This window comes from Chiloscyllium punctatum, chromosome 37 (genome assembly GCF_047496795.1).
Source record: "Chiloscyllium punctatum isolate Juve2018m chromosome 37, sChiPun1.3, whole genome shotgun sequence".
Lineage (NCBI taxonomy): Eukaryota > Metazoa > Chordata > Chondrichthyes > Orectolobiformes > Hemiscylliidae > Chiloscyllium > Chiloscyllium punctatum.
Window position 1 is genome coordinate 44,474,335 of NC_092775.1, and position 22,468 is coordinate 44,496,802.

A 22,468-nucleotide genomic window follows, 5' to 3' on the forward strand; every position below is an offset into this window, starting at 1 on the left:
TTCTGATCACAGAAGAGCAACATCTGCCAGATGTGTTCACACATCAATCAGACAAGATTGAGCTTGGTTGTATGCCATCTGTGGCCATATATTCCGATAAGATGTTATATGGGGTCATGCCTACAAAACGACCGTAAGGTCTGGGAACTGGACAATGATCAGTTATCACGAAACCATATCCCAGTACAGGAACCAACAAAATAGGGGAATAGAAACAAACTAATGGCAAAAATGCAAAGTGGAAGAGATAAAAATGTATTTTTGCATGTATTGCTGTGTAGCAGAGAAATTCAATATTTAACTTTGCTGTGGAGAGGGAATTGAGATCTTCACTGTACAGTACATTCTGTATGACTGTCAAAAATGTATCAGAATCACATGTAGTCTAGCTTTTTCCAATCTCCTAACTTAAAGAAAATACTTAAATAGGCTAATATATTTTCAATCCATTGCAAATCATCTTCGATGTGTATCTCATGAAAACCTTTTCTATTGTAAATTTCTACATTCACATTCAAAAATAAAAACTGACTACATAAGCTCATTACTCTCAAATTACATCAGGTAATCAAAGCTGTGCAGGTCCCTGGCCCTGAACGAATCCAGAGTATTGCGTACAAACAGGCCAAGTACAAGAAGCGACCCCTTGAAGGTATGGCCACATGGCAATCTTAAACAAACTGGGCAGCACAACAAATGGGGTGTGCACAATGAAGGGAAGTTATAAGGAACATTGTCACCCCTCTAAGGGCTTTCCATTTCTGTGCTGGTGATCATAACAGAGTGATTGAAAGGTACAAATGAAGAATAGCTTCAAATTAAGACTAAACTATACCTCTGCACACTGGCATAATTATTTACCAAGGAAAAAAGTTGGCAATCCTGGTGAGATGATTCATGATGATATGGAACAGCAATCTACCTCCACAGGGCTACGTCAGAATGAATTACTGTGACAAGTGCCCTCAATTTCTACTGCTCTGATACCTTCCACACAAGGACTGCAGGTTTTGCATCATAGACAAAATTAGGCAAGCATTCAACAGGCAGTAGATACTTTCTTCTGCAAGTTTTCAAATTTTATTAACTTGTAAAGATTACATTTGATCTCAACTGCGTGCTACATCACAAGCGATTGGGTAATAGAAACGACAAGATATGAGAAAAAGGGACACATGCAACAGCCTTTAGATGTGATATTTGTGTCAGGCTTTTAAAAACAAGAAAGCAGTTATCTACTACTGCTTCTTTTATCATTATTTGAACACCAGCTTTACCCAAAAGCAGTTTGATGCTCAACAATTCAAGATGTCATGGCAATTGGCCAAGGGGAATTAAATGAGACATGGCTGTTTCACAGATTGGGATGTTAACACCCAGAATGATGCATTGTCCGTCTGTATTATTGACTGGAGAAGGAATGGAATTCAGCTACCAGGTATGCTTCCTTCTTGTGCATTACATGAGCCTTTCTAACACTTAAATAATCCAACCTCAACAGCAGAGGAGGAACAGGGAATTGTGATGCAGGTACTTCCCAAAGTATTTCTATCAGGACACAAGAACAGATGTGATCTCACTCTACTCTCTGTAATACAAGGTTTGCGAACCAGGCACATATTGCAGGATCATATCTTTTCACCCACGGGCTGTGCTGCCAACCTACACGAGTACATTGTTCCTTGAGGCTGAAATAGGCAAGCAAGGAGCTTGGATTTATATTGCACTGCTCATCACCAGCATGTAATCGCTTTCCAGCCAATGGAATATTTTCAAAGATCTGTCATCCTTTTAACATGAGAAATTGGGGATCCAATATGCTCCGATGTGGCGAGCTCCTACGGTGCAAAAACACAATAATGTCCAGATAATCAGGGCTGTTTGGTCATGTCTGTGGAGCAGTAAATATGAACCAGGGCACCAAGGACAACTCTGCTGTACTTGGGCAAAATAATGACACAGGTGAGCTTACCATTTCATCTGAAAGAAGTTACCTTCCACCGTTCAGTGCTCTCTCAGCTTTACTCCTTTACGCAAGCCCTGGAGTATGACTTGAACCCAGAACTTTGTGCTTCAGAGGCAAGAGGGCCACCAGCTGAACAATGACTGGTATTGCAGTGTAAGGAGTTCTGGGGAGGCTGGGGATGTAGATGGGGGTCAAGAGTGTGGTGCTGGAAAAGCACAGTAGGTCAGACAGCATTCAAGGAGCAGGAGAATCTCACTTTCACCATATAGATGGTGTCAATAATTGTAGGAAGCATCCATAGTCAAATGAATTCCTAGTAGGGGTAAGCTGCTGGTGTTGACTGTTCAGTATCTAGCTAATTCTATCTCCAAAATGCTGCTCAATAACACCATAATAAGATGTCAAACAGAGGAGATCTTCACCCAAAACCACTCTTTTATTCACTGTCCTATCTCATTCTCCCTTTTGGCACTATGTGTCATTGACAAACTGGTGTCACCTTTTCGAAGATGGCTACTGCCTGGGGTCTGTCATTACTGGCTCACTCTTTTGTTAAAACAATGACTAGATTTCAAAAATACCCCAGCGAATGTGAAGTGCTTTTGAGTGTCCTGAAGAAGCTGTCTGCTTGCAAATATTTCTTTCCCATGCAGGAAAGTTCCCCATAGCACAAATGTTTCAAAATCACTACATGCAACTAGACAAGACCCATTTTAAATGGCAGGTCTTTCTGGAACATTTCATTGTTCAGTCTATGAGGTGGTCCCATGTCCCCTCGATATTGCTCATTAATAGGACTAATAATCTGCAATATCAGCTTTTACTATGTATTTTGTCCTTTCAAGGGATGTGGGCAGCACTGACAAGCCAGTGCTTGTTGCCAATCATGAATTGATTTTGAATTAAATTGAATCGCTGGGCCATTTCTGAAGGCAGTTAAGAGTCAAGAGTTAAAATTACTTTAGTCACATGTAGGATGGCAGATTTCCATCCCTATAAAAGGCCATGAATGAATCAGATGACTTTTCACTTTCACAGTCACTATTATTAGAGACTAGTTTTCAATCCCAGAATTACTAAATGATTTTAAATTTCATCAGGTGGGGTAGGGGAGGGGATAGAATTGAATTGATGTCCCATAGCAATAGCCTGTGCCTCTGGAACACTAATCTACTTAGACATGCACGGCTTATTCTTTGAGAAAAACATATGCTACTGGCAGGATCAACTAGGTACCATTGATTAGATAGATCAGAAGAGACAATTATTTATATATTTCATAGTGACCTCTTAGATAGTCTGTGCAAAAGTTTAACAAACTAAATTTTGGCATCAACATCCAATATAGTTGAAAATAAATGTTTTGGAAACCTGCTTTAGTCCAGGCAATTACAGGAGCTGGGGTTCCCTCTGCGAGGCAATAAAAATCCACAGCGGTTCCCTCCACAACGACTTGATTGCTGGGAATCACAGAGAACCTAGGACCATCTGTGCAAAACATAAGTAAACACCCCACAGTTAAACATTGGAGAGTATGAAAGATTGCTGGAAGGACAAACTTTCTCTTGATACCTGTATTTTTGTCTAACTAAAGAGTTCTGCGAAAGCAAATTTAGGAAGTTAGCATGTACTTTTATAATTAGATCAGAATCAAAGACTTTGGCATGATGTCGTGGATTTCTAGTATAAATAGGTTTCAAGTATTAATGTGAAATGCTACCAGATAAAAGTTAAAATGAAATCCAGGGAGAAGGCATAATGTGGAATCTGGGGCAAATGATGAGACAGACTCTCAGCTAATCCCTATTTTTGGGAGGTAGGTTATGTTCCATGAAAGAATGCAAGATAGATTGTCTTTTCTTCCCCCCACCCCCCACCAAGTCACTACAAAATATTCTCTAAGCCAACTAGCAATGCAGCATGCTTGCAATAAATCTCAGGTGTAAAGATTAACTTGAAGTACCATGCTTATCTTGGAATGTGGCTGGCGGTCAGATTAGAGCTAGTAGTACAATTCAGTCACTGTTTCCACTGTGAGTGATAGTACACGCAGATGGAGTTACTTGAACAAATTCATGTCAATCTGTGGGAAGACCACAGGTCAGCTGTTCCCAAACTCTTTGGCTCATCATAATCTGTTGTTTCCTCCGTTCTCTCCAAAAACATACAGATTCCATGATTCCAGTAGAAAAGAAACTGACCCACCATTTTCTTTTAAAAAACTGAAAATTCAGCAACATCGCAATCATGTGGCAAAACTTTTCAGTTAAGTAAATGTGCAAAGGCGGATCAGAGGCAGCAACTATTCTTACTTTCTCCTGTTACCCTGAAATTTCCTTTCTGCACTCAAAAACTTCCCAGAAATCCTGCAAACAGAATTTGTAGAAATGACCAAATTCAGACCTGGTGTAAACGCTGAAAAGAACATGAATATTACTTTCAAGTTTGTGATAAAGTTTCTACCTTGTTTGATTAGAGCTTCCTTTCACCAGCTGAAAATATGGTAAGATTGTTAATTTTACATGCTGCTACATTCCAATTCTAACTGTTTATGTAACCAAAATAATTCTCACTTGAGTCTTTGCCAGGCAGAATATTTGCTCAATTTACATACACTGAAATTTGCCATGAGCAATATTCAGAAACTCCCAAGCAAGGAAACAGGTTACAGATCATGGAAACATCATAAACGAGTGTCAAAATTACTCCAAATCTAAAAGCAGTAAGTAATCCAGGGTCACGTACTGTATACACTTCATGAGAATGCGCCAGATCATTTTTCCATGAAGGTCTCTTGCTACATCTGGAGAAATTTCTGTTCATGCATAGTTAACCCAAGCCAGAGTATTTATTGCTTTATTCTGCAGTCTTTTTCATGATATTTTAATATGAACGTTAAGTTTTTCACCACATAATTCTCTTATTACAAAGGATTATATAAAATTCAACTTGTTTCCACAATTATTCTTCTCACTTTACACCTGCTCAATTCTGAATTATCTAATCTTCAGCAGAAAGGGTGTAAATTTGTTCAGTTCTGGATATGAATCTTTTTCATTCTCCCTTCCAAGTAGGTGGGTCAGTGCCAGTTTAGGGGTCGGCTCCACTGGGACCATTACTCACTCCCAACTCCTGGGTCCCAGCTTTCTGTTCTTAGTGGGTGCCTAAGGTTCCCACACAGGCTCCCTCCAATTTACTGTGATAAAATAGATGTGGAGTGGTACAGTAGAGCACCAGGCATTCTATTATGATTGTTCATCTTCTATACCTTTAATTGAACTAAACCTGGATATAGGCTGAACACATTACTGCAGGTTGTTTTAGCAAGGAGTATAACATATAGAGGTCAACTCAAACTGTTTTAGCTCTGGTGTGACATCTGAAAAGTGAATATAGTTTTGTCTTGCCTGTTTTTGAAAGGAAAGTCAATTATTAGGAACTGCACAAAGAAGAACTACCTGCCACATCCTGTAACTTAAGTAAATGAGGAATGATTGACCAGCTTGAGTCTGTTCTCCTTTGAACAGAGAAGATGGAGGCAGGACACTCTCATTGCTTAAAATTATGAAACTTCAGACAAATTAAATACAATTAATATTTCCTGCCACATGTAAATTTTAAACACAAGGCATGTGAATTAAATACAAATCACAGGAAACAATTACACAGGTTAACACACCAGAGTATTCAATTTAATGTTCATATCAGCAGATGGAATTTCAGAATATTATAAATATGCTCACAGAATATGGTGTATGGACAGATGGGCAAGACGCATCAAAGATTTTCTCGCATCCAGAACATTTATGACCATAATCACAGGAACTGAATAATGAGGAGTCAGAATTTCCTGGATCATACTTGTGGAAAAGTTATGCTGAAAGTTACGTCAGTTTTTGCATTTATTGAGCTCATGCCGAAATTTCCTGCAGAGATTATTTGCTTATGCTGCCAAAAATGGAAATGGATTGGGCAGCTGTGTTCTGTTCCTCACTTTCAGAGTCTCTGACTTCTGCTACTCCTCTTCCATTGTTATGCTGAGTAGCTTGATGGCAATTGGGGAAACCATTCCCGTTGCTCAGTGCATTGAATATGTCAAAGAAAGAAGGGCTATTGGAGGTGTGGGATTGCGTAAAACAAATTTCAGATTATATTGAGGTACAGTACTCTGGTTAATACTCAACAGATTTTTTTTAAAAATGGCATTAACTCCAAGATCTGAGTTACATCAGTATCAACTAATTTGGCCCATGCTATGCCTCAAAGTTTAGACATAAACTTACAGAAATACAGCAGCACATTACTTGTTGGAAACTTGCATAAGTTGGTCTTGTGCAAAGCGAACAAGATGGTTTTAGTAGACAAATCTCTGAAGTGGTGTAAATTGCTGAAGAAAGTCAGACACAACATTTTAATGTAAAATTGATTTCATTTAGGTACATGTGAATTTTTTTGAAATTTAAAGGGTGCAAACTCCACTCACACTTGATTTTCAGAAGTCACTATGACAACAGGTTATGGTCCAACCAGTTTATTTAAAATTACTTCACCTGACGATGGAGCAGTGCTTTGAAAGTTCGTGATTTCAAATAAACCTGTTGAACTACAACCTGGCATCGTGTGACTTCTGACTTTGCCCACTCCAGTCCAACACCAGCATCTCCACAACATGATCTGAAATTTTGCCAGAGATTCCAATCAATTGTGTCCACATAAAGAACAAGTTGTATAAAACAATTGAAGAGCAGTTCAGAGCAACAATACGCATCATCAGCCCCAATACGGCAAACAGCAAACCATTGAGGCACATTGCTTTTTGTTTACACATAATGGCGCATAGAAAAAAGCAGGGCATTCAGCCTTTTGAATCTGCTTTGCCATTCATTATCATCATAGTTGGTCATCCAATTCAATAGCCAGTTCCTGCTCCTGGCCCCAATATCCTTTGATCCCTTTAACCCAAGTGCTACATCCAGCTCCTTCTTGAAATCATATGTTTTAGCCTCAACTGTTTCCGTGGTAGCAAAATTCCATAGGCTCACTCTTTAGATGAGGAAACTTCTCATCTCAGCCTGAAGTGGTTTACCCTATCTTTGGACTGTGATCCCTGTTTATGGATTCCTTGGTCATTAAGAACACCCTTTCTGCAACTACCCCTTCTTGTTCCGTTAGAATTTTACAGGTTTTTAAAGATTCCCTCTTCATTCTTCTGAGCCTCATCAAATATACATTCTATAATCCTAACCAATTCAACCTCTCATGTTGGTGCCATCGACCCAGGAATCAGTCAGGAAAACCTTTGCTTCACTCCCTCTATCACATCCTCAGACAAAGAGATCAGAACTGCACACGATATACCAAGGCCCTGTATAATTGCAGCAAGACATCCCTGCTCCTGTAATCCGAACCTCTCGCTTCAAAGGCCATCATACCACTTGCCTTCTTTACTGCTTGCTGCACCTGCATGCTTACTTTCACTGGCTTGTGTACGAGGATACCCAAGTCTCGCTCCACATTTTCCACTCTCAATTTATAACCATTCAGATAATAATCTTTTTTCCTGCTTTTGCTCCCAAAATGGATACCCTCACCTTTATCTGCATTACACTGCATCGGTCATGCAATTGCTCACTCATTTAGCTGATCCAAATCACACTGAAGCATCTCTACATCTTCCTCACAGAACATCCTCCCATCCAGTTTTGTGTCATTTAATGATTTGAATACACTACATATATTTCCCTCACCTAAATCATTAACAATATATTGTGAATAGCTGGGCTCTTAGAACTTGTCTCTGTGGTACTCCACTAGTCACTGCCTGCTATTCAGAAACAGACCTGTTATTCTTACATTTTGCTTCCTATCAGCTAACCAATTTTCTATCCATCTCAACACACTACCTTCAATCTCTTTACACTCTAATCTCTTATATGGAACTTTATTGAAAGCCCTCTGAAAGTCTAAATAAACCACATCCACCAGTTTCTCTTTCATCGCTCTATTAGTTACATCTGTGATGTGTATATTGTCCTGGTTTTTTTAAACGAAGAATGTTTGAGACAGAGGTGAAGAGCAATCTGCTCCAAAGCCAATAAAATAAATACCTTTTAAGGCCTTGGGTTTAAAAAAAAGTTGAAACAGCAGAAGCAAGCTGAATGGGTGGGGTCAAGCTCCCACACAGCCAGAAGTTTTAGTTTTTGCTTTCAGCAGTTGCTGGGTCTTAAAGCTGGATGTGAAAGCTCTTATTCCCCTCTGTTACAGCTAAAAGATGGGGTTCTCTCCCTGATGCTGCAACTGCATGTGGAACAATTGATTTTACTGAATGTGCCATTGCCAAAGGCATATTTATGGGATGTTACATTATTGGAAGTTAATTAGTTATGGTTAATATGTATTATTTTGTTAAGTATTTCGGTAGTTACCATTAAGCTGATACTTTTATTTTGTCTGTATTTTTATTATAGTATATGAATAAAAAGTGTGTTTTGTTTCAAGCCTGGTAGTTTGACCAATTGAGTTGCATCTGGAACAAAACATCTTACACTTGCCATTCATAAGAAAAAGTCAAGGTATATACTGTCCTCTTAACATATATTAAAGGGTTTTGATCTAGTCCATAAAAGATCCTCGAAGAATTCCAGTAGATTTTGTCAAGCATGATTTCCCTTTTGTAAATCCATGTTGACTCGGTCTGATCCTGCCACTGTTTTTGATTGGTCTGTTATTGGATCTTTTAGAAAGGACTCTGGCATTTTCCTCACTACTGACATCAGGCTAACAGGTCTACATATCCTTGTTTTCTCTCTACCTCCCTTTTAAGTAAGGAGTTATATTAGTTACTCTCTAATCCATGGGAACTGTTCCAGGGTCTTTGGAATCTTGGAAGATGGCCATCAATGCATCCACAAAAGGCATTAAAAACTCATCTTGAAATTAGAAAATCCATTGGATGAAACAAATTTGAACACATATCGAAAAACTAGTTGTAGGAAATAATTTTGAAAGTAGAATTAGGTTTATTGTCACCAGTACTCACATGAATACAGTGAAAAGTTTTCATAGTCACTGCTAAGGTGCCATCTTAGGTACAAAGGTACCGAAGGTGCAGATTCTTCGGAATAAATTAGAAAAATAAAGAAATATAAAAAGTCCAGCATTACAGTCCTTCCAAGCAGAAAAGATGAGTCGACACTGGCCTCCAATCTTCACTGGGCCTGACCGAGTCCACACAGGGCCTTGCCACTGGTCTGCACCAAGACCTGACCTCCAGACCATGCCTGGCTTCTCCTCAAGGCTGGGGGTCCATGCCTGGCTTCTCCTCAGGGTCGGGAGTCATTACCAGCTTCTCCTTGAGGCTCTAGCATGAATTTAGTCACATACAATAATGAAGGCGTTCCTAAATTGGATGTAATGCTCTTCCCCCTCAATAGGTTTGCAGGCAGGGGACCATGTAAAACCATTGAGACCTTCTTGCCCCCTACCCCAAGCTGTTTAAATTCTTACTGGGGCAGGGGAGACTACCTGCAGTCCAACAGTGGCCATTGCTCCCAGTAGCACTGCTGCAACTAAAGAGGTGATGGATACTTGATTTGCCAGCAGCCCTCCAAGGTGGGTAATATTCTGTGACGGGGAAGGTAGGGGTGGGGGAATAGTTTCATCTTAAAGCAATTAAAACACCACCAACATCACGTTATCACGGGGTAGCTGTTAGAATGGAGGGTGTTTTAGCCATTGAATTTCTAGCTTGAGGAAGTGGGGAACCAAGTAAAATCCAGCATCTTCTTTGTTGTTTATCATTAGCATCACAGCCAAATGGCAGGACAGTGACATTCAAAGTGATGTCACAAGATAAACCTTCATCTTTGGGAAAAATAAACTGTGCTTCATGACTACATCAGGATTCTGTTTCCCTGAAATTATTCTGCATGATACCAGCATATTAACACATTCACTTGACATTTTCAAAATAATAAGTTATTATCCATTAAATAACAGAGAAAAGAATTTCATATAAATGTTAAGCAGTCATGCACTGTTTAGATTACAAACCTCATAAGTATGCGCTGCTACTACATAACAGTAAGGACTATTGCACAAAATGCTTACTATGTTAGCTGAAATGGAATTTAAATGGAAAGTGAAATTTGCAACATTTGTATTCAGTTACACACTAAACTATGCCTCACTGAAAAGTCACACACACCATCACACTCTAGGTGAAAGGGTTCCAAGGCTTGATAATGCATAATTTCACCCAGTTATGGAACTTTTTGCTGCTTTATATATGATCGGGGTTTTTTTATTATAAAATTCTAAGAAACCAAATGAGGAAAATTTAATAACCTTGAAAATTGATAGCACAAACATCGTGAATAATACTGTATGCTGCAGATTTAAACCCTCTGTAATATTTCATACTACAACCAACAGATATGCCAAAAGAAAAGCTGAAGAACTGTAGATGCTGGAAATCAGAAACAAAAACAGAAGTTGTTGGAAAAAATTCAGCAGGGCTTGTAATACCTGTGGAGAGAAAGTAGAGTTAAAAGTTCGGTTCCAGTGACCCTTCTTCAGAACAGATATACCAGCCTGGTGATCCTGTTTTTGCTCTGGCAGATTTGGGATGGAGGGTGCCAGATCATTAGAAAAACCCAATTGATAGGGAGATGGTGACATTGTATTAATTGTCATAAATAATCATTGTCACTGAACTAGCAATCCATAAACTTTGGAGACATGGGTAAAAATTCCACCATGGTCTTAATTTTTAAACTTTAATAAACCAGGAATTTAACTGCAATCTCAGTAATCATGGCCATGAAACCATCAACTGTTTTACTGTTGTAAAACCCATCTAATTCATTGATGCCCTTCAGGGAAGGATATCCGTCATTGTTACCCAGTCGGCCTCTGTGTGACTCAAGATACAGTATTGTTGGATGACACTCAACTGCTGTCTAAAAAGGGCTTAGCAAGCCACTTGGATCACAGGCAATTAAGGATTGACAACAAATACTGGCCTTGCTAGTGATATTCACATCCCATGAAAGAATTGATAAAAAGCCTCAGCATAGATCACTCCGGTCATTGGGTGGCTGAGAAAATAAAATTTATCAGAAGCTATTTCTTCTTCCTGCTATAGATGAGAAATCAGGTGAAGTAAATGTCCACTCTCCACTGTACCAATCCAGTGGACCCCCATGCTACAGTTTTTAAGTATGTGTTTCATATGCAAGACATTCAAGGCTGTGAAAGGGAAGTAGCATTCAAAGAGAGATGAATAAAAATTGGAAAATGCAGACTGCTAAAACATGGATGAAGTAATGGTTTCATACTTATTACTTCTCAATTTAAGATGGATAAGGGGCATTGAGACATCAAATGCACTAGTAACATATCCCAATCTCAATTCAATCATAAGTTGTCACAAGAATTTATAACAACTGGACTCATGAGCAGTTGAATGATCAATAACGTGTAAGACATTATGCAGAAATGGCCCAAGCGGTTTATGACCCTAGAGTGCTTTGCTATCTCAAAAGATGTTTTCCTTGAAATTCAATAAAATCCATCAGTCTAAAATATTTTGGCTGCTTCCAGTGTTATCAGTTTTTGGAGGCCAATAAATCTAAAGAACTGAATTTATAAAAAGGTAAAGATAAAAAGTCACCATAGTGACCAGGCTCTAGGGCTGCTCTTTCATTACAGAACAATAATTTGGTGGTTGCTCAATCATGGTCACCATGCTTTGGGTGAGGGGAGGGCTTGAGAAGCAGAGTACTTTATGGAAACTTCAGCTTGTGCAGGAATGGAACCCATGCTGTTGCCATCATTCTGCATCGCAATTAGCCATCCAGCCAACTGAGCAAACTGATCCTGCCCCCAAATTCATGAAATAACCAAAGAAAGCCAAAAGGACAATTTCTCACTTTTTAAAGCTGTTTCTATGACCGATCAAAATAAAATGAATTAACAGGAACATTGCAGTCAATTATATATTGCATATTAAATGAAAATACAACTAATACAGATCTTACAAACTTACTCAGCAATCCAATCAGCACATCAATTTCAGACATGAAATCCTTGAAAATGCTATCTTTCTCCCAAAGAATCTTAGCTCCTCTTTTTCCAGGAATTTAACCTGACCCACAGCCAGTCTGAGTTCTGCGTGCACAGTCTATAGAATAATGCCCTATATCTGCACAATTGAAATAGTGTAGATCTACCAATATAGTGTAGATTTAACTAACAGAAGCAGCTGTAGTATATGTTTTGCCTAATTCGAGCTCCTGGACCTAACCTCCATCTTCTTCTGAGGTTGGATATCGGTATCCTTTTTATTCTGTTTCAACCAGTTTCCGTTTCCCTGGAAACCTGAACGTACAATTTTCCATTTCAGTTAGGATATGATTAAAAAAAAACATAAGCTTTGAAACTACAGATTTTATCATAGCAGCCACATGAAAAAATAAGACAATGCTTTGGGAAAGTAAAACAATGAATGAATGCCATTTTAGGAATTATATAGAAGTGGACATGTCACCCTTAAACAGAAGGAAAACAACAGTTTTCCTGTACTTGGGGGAATAGATGATTAGTGCAGTCCCACTCCAACTCATTGCTACCTAAACACACTCTGGAAAGAGAAGGAGTCTAAAAAATCCAAATCAGCAGGTATGGGACTGAATCACATCCACTAAGTTTTGAGTTGCAACACTCAGGTCAAATATTGGAGGGCCATCTGTATCAATCCATCAGTTTATTTAAATTTCAGCTCTGCCACTTGAGGCAAGGGTGTAAACTTCTTTGCAAACCTACATTTTGAAGTGCATCTTCAAAACTGAAAGGAATTTCACTAACAAAACCATCGCAGAATCAACTATTTTTAATTTAAATTGACTTAACGAAAAATGTTAAACTAAGTTCAAATACAAATACAACATCCTGAGGCCAAAAATTGTTTTCATGCAGTGTGTTTAGTCACTTCTGTCAAAATCTAAATTAGAACTGAAATCTATTACTATTACATACAGCTAGTAAGACCCAGATATTTCAGTAACTTTTTTTCATGATGATAGATAACATTGAACCTGAAGAATTAAATTAATGCCTATATTTTCTGTTGTCCGTGGTAGATGGGCTAGTTGATCTATTTAAATGAGTTAATATTTACAAAGTGCACAAAAGAATAACATAAGATCATGTTATGTTTATTCACCGATATCACTACAAACATACCCAGCCTTGTCTCAAGAGGTCTTTAAAATTAGTGTTTGACAATTACTTAGCTTTTGTACAGATAGGACTTGAAACTGCACCCAACTTCTAAAGTCTAATTGGGTAATAAATTAACAGCATAAGGGCTTTAGTAGAAGCTTCTGAAATATCTTCCATGAGAAGTACTACTTCATTAAATATATATGCAGCATTATTGTTTATTAAAATCATTCTATTTGTAATATTAATAATAAGTGAAATAAAATAATAGCTTTTCATGTACCTTGTACAATGATATGGGCCACAGCCTGGATAGACCCTTCAGTGTTGCTCGCATTACAGTTGTACTGTCCCTGATCTTTGAAGGTGACATTCTGCATGAAGAGCCCACCAGAAGTAGTGATGGTGTACCTGAGGTCATCAGGAATTGGGTTGTTGTTACCCTTAGTCCAGATAATGCGAGGTTGAGGATGTCCCGAGACTCCGCATTCAAGTGTGACACTTTCTCCTACCAATACCTCAGTGTTCTGAGGTTGAATCACAAAAGAGGGTTTTGCTGGAAAATACAAGTTAAGTAGGGAACTTTTTAATATTCTACCTTCAAGTGTCAATTAATGTTAAATCCGAATCATCCAGAACATTATATTGTGAAAACAACTTCCTGCATCAGACAATTCATTAAATTGATGGAACTGTGCTCAATCTCTGCAATTATTGCATATCATTCACTGACCATTCAAGAGAAAGTACTATCTCTGGCTTGTCCATGTTCAGTGGATGTGGGATAATTTAGTTACAAGTGGGATAAGGGAAGAAAATGGGAGATACCGGGAATTGAAATAATAACTCAGTGTACATTGTCCCAATTTTTAAACAAAGGCAGCTTGCTTTTTCTACTGTTCAGTAAGTTCTGATATTTCTGAAAGCAGGCAAATATTATCTTTAATGGGTACCAATTTTTCAAGTAATAAATAAGCTACAATTTCTCAAACAATGAAAGCTTTGTAAAAAGCACAGATGCCTATCTATAGTGTCAAGAGATTTTCCACTTTTACACAGTGATTGATCCCAAAGTATTGTTCAATGTATTAGAAATGTTAGCAAAGTTTCAAATCAAAAACTCTCAACACAACATCACTTTTAGGCTCAACAGTTAATGCAGGTAGACGTGGATACTTTTATGAATCATAGAATCCCCTACAATGTGTAAACAGGCCATTTAGACCAACAAGTCCATACCGACCCTCCAAAGAGAACCCTACCAGACCCATTCCCCTACCCTATTACTCTACATTTACCCCCGAGTAATGCAACTAACCTACACATTCCTGAACACTATGGGCAATTTAGCATGGCCAATTCACCTAACCTTCAGATTTTTGAAGGAAACTGGAGCACTCGGAGGAAACCCACGCAGACACAGGGAGAATGCAAAAAACTCCACACAGACAGTTGGCAGAGGCAGGAATCGAACCCAGGTCCCTGGTTCTGTGAGGCAGCAGTGTGAACGATTAAGCCACTGGGCAGTCCAATATTTTATAATGCAACTTTCAGAGGGGTGTAGATACATGCAACATGAGAGTTATCAATGCATTTTGTAATGCAATGCTTTGAGCCACCACCTCTTTTCATACAAATGTACCTTTGATTGAAATTCTGCTACTGTAACTATCTATCGCACAGCACAAATTCATGGTGTTTTAGTAACATACCACACTTGATTCACTAACATTAAACATGCAGGTACTTAAGATTAGAGGTCAAAAAAGTTGTCTGAGGAGGAATATTATGGAAGAATAGCTGTCAAACACCTAATAATATGATCATACAGAACACTTGATTTTAAAATTAAGTTCTGTCAGTCACATGATAGGCCAGTCAGATCAAAATTTAAACCATTAATATTAAGAAACTATGAGAGATATTTTCTCACTGTCTGGTTGCTTGACTGTAATCTGTAGTCTATGAACTTATTAGAAGTTCTTGTGATAGCTTTCAAAAATGTAATGTTTTCCTTAATTAAATTTAACTGCAAAGATTAAATTTGCATCCATATTTCTTCATAGTGTGAGCCAAACAAAGATTCCAATGATAACGGATGTTTTAAGAAAGTCCAGGGAACAAAAATAAAAATCAATAACCTCATCTTAAAATAAACAGCCATCTTTATTATTATTTTATGAGCATCATCTTTTTTAATGTTAAATTAGGAGTCACACATTAAATCTTCTGCCAAAAAAACCACAAACTTGTCCTGCATTTAATGCTTAAAATATAATAAAAGCATGATCGTTTAATTCATAAATTGGAACAAATGGAAAAATTTTTAAAAAGGTTATTAGAGTATGCAATGTTATACTACATTGATTATTTTACAACAGAAGTCTTTGCTTGAAAGGAAATCAGATGAGCTTTTAACAAAAGGAAAAATATGAAATTAAGAAGTGGAGAAAAACTGCTTTCGTAAGCTCCAGTTGAAAGCTAACATTCCACAGTTGTGTTGGCTAATCTTCTGTGTCATCATTTCTACAAATCTAGGACAGACAGACAGACAGGCAGGCAGGCAATGTAGAGCAGACAGTAAAATATAGAGCAATATAAAATGTCTGAATATATTTCCACTTCCTTACATGGTGTTCCAAAATAACGGAGAATTACTTCATTTGTCTTGACCTCTCCTGCGACGTTTTTAGCCATGCACTGGTAGGCACCCTGATCTGACTCTTTTATGTCCTGAATCATTAGTGTACCATCTTCCAATAGATTCACACGATTGTCATCTTCCATATCAATTTCGTTACTGAGGGGACACAAATGGGTAATGATGCAGCAACATAGGAGTTTGTGCAAGATGTACACTAACTATATCCAAAATAATTAGTTCATCCAAGAACACAATAAAGAATTATAAATACAAAGTCAAGAATAAACATTCCTTATTGTTCCAGCCATGGATATTTCTGCAAATTATTCAATGTTAAATGACAGCTAATTGCTTTGCAGTTACATATATATTATATTTGAATAATGTCTACTGCAATTAAGGATTTAAATATGCTCCAGCTTTCATACAAGTGACAATTTGTAAATTGGGAAAAAAGTAATAAAAAATAGTTGAATTATATATTAACAAGATACATTGCAGATACATAAAATTTACATCAATCTTCAATGTTAAAGACATATTTAACAAATACAAAGTAGGGCTGAGGATAGAATTAAAATGTATTAAAGTAACTGTAATTTTCTTAAAATGTATTGGACACCTGGACTAACAATATTTCATCTCTGGGTGTGTACAGCAGTAGGGATTGAACTCTAAGCCATGCTTTGGTTTATTTAGATAGCTTGTTGGATTTGAAATGGTTCACATAGACTGAAAAGAAGCCCTTAAGGCATAGGAGTAGAAATTGGACCATTCAGTCCATCAAGTCTACTCCACCACTTAATCATGGCTGATAAGCTTCTCAACCCATTCTCCCACTTTCTCCCCATAATCTTTGATCCTGTTGATACTCAAAAACCTATCTATCTTAGTTTTAAATATACTTAATGATCATACAGTATGTGATATCGATGCTTAAAATAAATAAATTAGTCTGATTACATACACATTGCTGGAAGATTACCTTAGATGATTCACAGCACATGATCTTTAAAGGAAAAGGGTCACTAAAGAATCTCAACAGGATTTCTCGAAACAAACTTTGTTGATTACTTTGCACAAAACAAAATTATAGAATGGTGGAAGCTTGGACTGTATTCTTTGCCTAGATTTCTAATGAGGTTTTGAAAATTTCTCATTTGAAAAGATAAGGAAAGTTGGAACCTTGTGCAATTGGCAAAGAACATATTGCATTCATATTAATGGAAAACATATATGAACAGAGTTCCATTATAGACGCTGATCAGAGGAATTGGTCTTCAGGTCATTCACTATCTTTACCACTAATCAGTGTGAAGGACTGGGCAAATAAAGAGAATTGAACCCATGTCTGACAAATTTATTTCAATCTAGACAATTACAGCATGTTGCATTTGGTTAGGTTGACTTCAAACCAGCATACACCAAGGAACTATATATGTGAAGGGCAGCTGAGTAGGAGAAAAACCGGAGTTTACAGTGCATAATGGACTTCTAAGATCAAAGCTACTAATTAATCTATCCTGAAAACCTAGTCTATTTGTATGTATTACTGGGAGAGGGAGCTGGTGAGCTCATTTGACTAGAGGGCTGGTTTGCAGTGCAGAGTGACAACAACAGCGAGAGTTCAATTCCTGCACCAGCTGAGGTTACAATGAAAGGTTCTTTTCCTCAACCTCTCCCCTCACCTGAAGGATGGTGGTCCTCAGGTTAAACTACCACCAGTTGTCTCTCTCTCGCTCTCTCTCTCTAACAAGAGAATGGAATTTTTCTTTTATTGCTGAGAGAAGCAAGTATAAAACAAGAAACAATCCTTTTTATGCATCAGAATTTGACCAAGCTGCATCTAGAATTCAATGTCCAGTTTGGTTTGTTCACAGGTTGGGGATCTCACCCCTTGAAAAAGAGCAGGGCCACTATCTAACTAAATTATTGCCCTTAATTTGCAAAACCCACTTCCAGCCAAGACCTTTTACTTTGGAGAAGTGAAGTGTTTTTTTGAGGTCATGAATAATTAATGGTGAATTAATTGAAATGAGTTACCTACACTACACAGGTTATAGTCGACAATTATCAAAAGGAAAAAGAGAGCGACCAAATAATCAGTTTGCAAAATGAGGAAAGCAACCTTCAGCAATTACCCATTGCATGAGAATTCCAGATAATGGGTTACAGGATAACAGGACTCTATTGTATTCCAAATGACGCCGTACATGTTCCTGGGAAAGACAAGTATACAGTAACTAATGATACCTCACAGTTGGCTCATTAACCTAGGGATATGATTCTCACTTGAGGAGGAATTGTATAAAGGTTTGAGAGAGATCTTGCATTCAGTTCCTGGACAAGCCCTTATTTACCTGGAGATGATGGAATAATGGTCAAAATGTTAGCTTTGCAACGCCACAGATTTCAGTTTGTCTGTTGAGAGTTCAATCCTAATCTTGGGATCTGTTACTTAAAGGCCCATGAAATGCATTGGTAGTGCCCCCACCTCTGAGCCAGAGGTCTGGTTTCAAGTCCCACCTTGAAATGGTGCATTATAACATCTCTGAACAGGCTGATTAAAATATCTATAGCAGACCACTGCTAGCTGCACTGGTTATTCACTGCAGTTGCTTTTATTATCTTCAGGGCAATATTCCAGAGTTCTTTCCTAAATTGGTTTCCAACTTGTCCCTTCACCTTCCCCTTCCTAGGAGATTGTGACATGGTATGGACAGCAGAAGTGAGTGATAATTGTGGTGGTGGGGGTTGGGGGTGGGGGGGGGAAGGAGGTGGGGGGAAGGTGGTTGGGTATAACTAGACAAGTCAGGAGTGATGGGCAAAGGGACTGATAGCATGAGAAATTTGTATTATGCCAGGATGGAACAGGGTTTGTAAAATAATTTATATTTTCCTGTCCTCCCTATTTGTGTTTAAGGTTTTTAAAGGTAGTTCATATTAAGAATATTAATTAAATGGTTGGAATATCTGTCCAGAGCTGATCAGGAATTTTAACCAGGGGAGGAAGGAAGGAGAGAAATAAAATAATTACTCTTTATAAAAATTGCATAAATGTTACATGTGTTCAAAAAATATAGAAAATTGTTTAAAATCATTCTATTTGCTTATTTTGAAGTATTTGCTTCTACCTTGTTGTGGGGCAGTGTAAGCATATGGAAGTATCACCTAACTGTATGAACTATTCAACAACATTGCAGAAAGCAAGCTTCATCATAAATATTCATGGAGTACAGTAAATACTTTCAAAAGGGCTAGTTATCAAGGTCCTTTATTCTGCACCTTCAATTTTTTATATAAATATGAAGACTTAAGTTGTTTCACAATATTTCCATGTTTTACAATATTCAACTTCAAGTTCAAACAGTGTCTTTTACCAAACAGTCCACATTTTGAAAAGCTCAGTTATATTTACAAAAAAAGGCCACCCATAAATTCAACACTATGGTATTGAAAACAGGCTATTGAATATCATACTAGCTAACACCTTGGAAAATTCAATAGGATACCAAAAAGTAGGACAATGTAACAAAATAAAAAAAGTAACAGAGGATAGAAATTGTTTTTTTCACAAGTGTGTGCTGAGGCCATCCACTCTCTCAGTGGCTATAAAATATCATAGGATCTTTTACCAGCAGTGCATGTTACCAAGGCTAAATGGTGAGCAAAAATGGCTGCTGAAGCAGATCTCAGCAATCATATCACACCACTGCAAGAGAACCATCTAGCTTACCCCGGCCAAGACTGGCTGTATCCCTGAGCCTGTTTACAGTCTATGTCATTGTAATAATGTCATTGTCTAGCCAAAACCTATACATTTGCCAAAGAACAGGAACACATCGTTATAGTATCAATAGTTTAATTAAATGAAAATTTCCTAGGAATACACAGCAATTACAAATTAACTATTATATCAGTCCTTGAAGTCCTTTGGAACAATGTTTTGATCATTTCACATCTTTTTGGCATCTTTGAATACTTGCATCTTTGTCACAAGCTGTAATGATGAGTGAACAAGAATACCCTTCAAATTAAAATTTCTAAAATTTAAGTAAACCACTTTGGCTTCATACAAAATGTTATAAACAACTAGCTGATCTGAGCTACCTCCTGTCTGCTTTTCTGAGGCAGACCATACAGCACCGACTCGCACGCTTATGTTCACTGACCATGAAATGTGCTGCAAAGCTCACATGCTGTCCATCAGCAAGACTATCTTTCTACATATCTGTAAAATTATTCACACGGATGCCAAGGTCAGTCTGCTATATTTCCTTAAATCCTTGCTTACATTCTCTGGTGTTATGATAATAGCTTGTTGCGTGTTCCACTCCATCATTATTGGTACAGTCTTAAGCCTGAGAACAATCACGCAAAATCACTGCAACTCACTTTATTCTTTCCCAGTTTTAGAAATATCTTCATAACTTACCTATTCTGCAATACCTCAACCACCTGTGCTCAGTCTTCTAAATGCTGTTTGGTGTCAACATGGTCTCCTCAAAGGGTTTTTTGGTCCAAACAGCAGGCTGTTGTTCTCCCGATTATGCTGATTGATAGCTAGTCTCCTTCTCCCCCCCCCCCCCCCTTTCCATTACTGCATCTTTCTCCAAGCTATAAGTGAAATTTCAGTTATTGCCTACGTTCTCACGTCATTATTATTTTTCTCTGTTCATTTAGAGTGGTTTTCAATGATTAGCCACTGTGAAATTTGAAAGAGTTACCCAAAGGAGACTTAACTTTTGCTATTCTGGCAGGCTGTAAGTACTTAATTAACATTTTAAATGACAAATGAAAAGGGACTCATGACTTCAAAGAGCAATTATACAAATTAAAGCCAATATGAAATCCCCACAATGGGCAGTATGATACATCAAGTAAGTTCACATCGAATATATTGTGCTCATGTGTAGTTATTACATCATCTGTAGTCTTTGCTAAATCTGATTTCTGATTATGAACACCTAGGAATAGTTCAAAATTCGGGTTTCTCATTGCATCTTCCATGGTACTCACTTATTGTGCAGCCAGATGATATTGGGCTTAGGGTTTCCCTCTGCCCGGCAAGTGAAGTAAACGGTGTTTCCCAGAGTAACATCCACATCTTGTGGCTCAGAAGTGATGCGAGGTCTTTCTACAAGAAAAGAGGATTTGTGTTCAGTTCAAGTTGCTTCCCTGAAATCAAGAAAAGCCACAAAGGTAATTGCTCAACATTGGGAATTATCATTGTGCTGCTGACAAGCACTGATCTGTAACTGGACTGGAGCTTAAAATGAAGAACAGCTTCTCTTCTAAATAACTATTATTACCTAATAAATATAAACCAAAAGTCCTCAATTTCATCTTCAACCAATAATTAACACAAGAGTGCAAAACCAGTTTAGATAGCTTGGAGTACATAACAGCTGAGGTCAGTTGGTAGCAACCTTACATTTGACTCGGAAGGTTGTATTGAATCAGGATTTCAACACAATCCAGATATCATCTTGTTTCAGATTTGAGAACATTGCACTGCTTTGAATGCCTTTATAATTACCATCTGGATATCCAGATGGTTGGTTGACAAGGCTCTGTAATCTAGCCCTCAGTTCTCCCTCCAGTGATCAAACAACCTACAGGATCAACCCTCTAATGCTTGGACTCTATGCCTCAAAACCCCACACAATGACATGGGCTTAACTCCTTGTGTAGGGATCAGTAGCTGGTTCCCATCTCTTACTCTATCTTTATATAGGCTTTCCTAACTATGCTCAGTGAACTGAAAGGAAAAACATTGTACAATAAAGTTGTGTTTTCACAAGTTGCCTAACCACAGATATGGGAGGGACACATCAAAATTCAAAGCTGTAAGGACAGAAGTTTGAGTTACTACAAATTGTTTTCAGTATAATCAGCTGCATGTGGATGATCAGATTATGATTGAGTTCAACAACCTCCATTGTATTTAAATAATGACTTTGAACTTTTGTCAATGTTATAATTTTTTAATAAGGTTGAACATCTTAAAAGCATATTTATTGTATTAATTACAAGGAAAGAAAAGGGGTTTTCACTTTTCATGTTCACAAAGTACTCCACAAACTTTAAGGAAAGAAGCAATTACAGTTAAACAGTTCTCCTCGACAAATTACACAGTAGATTTTTGTACAAATTCTGACGAGGGTAAAATCAATTAGGTTTTCCTAACATTTCCATTCAGGATAGATTACTTATGATGTGGACTAGGTTGAACTTATTTTAAGCTTCATTTCTTGCTCACATCATATTTGTATAATAATATAAATGTTTTTTTGAAATTGAAATTCCTGATTATTGAGAAAGAACAGGAGTCAGTCAAGCATTGTTGACAGGTGATCACTCAATCCTGAGGAGAAACAAAAAGATTAAAAAGAACTAGGGGGAAGGGGGATAAAAGAAAAATTGCTCAATTCAACACAAAGTAAAAATTAAAACAGAAACTCTACCCAACTTGCAAGGCTCAATTACTCAATAGTTTGTCTCTGAGACCACCAACAGAGACCAGAGTTGGGAAAGAGCTACAGAACAGAAACAGCCTATCCAACTGTACCTTATTCATAAAACCTTCCAGTCCAGGTAGCATCCTAGTAAATCCTTCTTGTTTAATTATATCC

The 22,468-nt window shown here is 37.7% G+C and overlaps 1 protein-coding gene across 2 annotated transcripts in view; it reads right to left on the bottom strand.

The window, feature by feature from the left end:
• LOC140463064 (peroxidasin-like) overlaps positions 1–22,468 on the bottom strand; it is a 200,236-nt gene that overhangs the window by 49,697 nt on the left and 128,071 nt on the right. For both annotated transcript variants that reach the window (XM_072556721.1, XM_072556722.1), the window contains exons 8-11: positions 20,853–20,970; positions 15,820–15,989; positions 13,473–13,745; positions 3,338–3,454 (exon numbers count right to left, since the gene is read on the bottom strand). In XM_072556721.1, the coding sequence (XP_072412822.1) occupies positions 3,338–3,454; positions 13,473–13,745; positions 15,820–15,989; positions 20,853–20,970 (678 nt within the window). The remainder of the gene's footprint in view (positions 1–3,337; positions 3,455–13,472; positions 13,746–15,819; positions 15,990–20,852; positions 20,971–22,468) is intronic.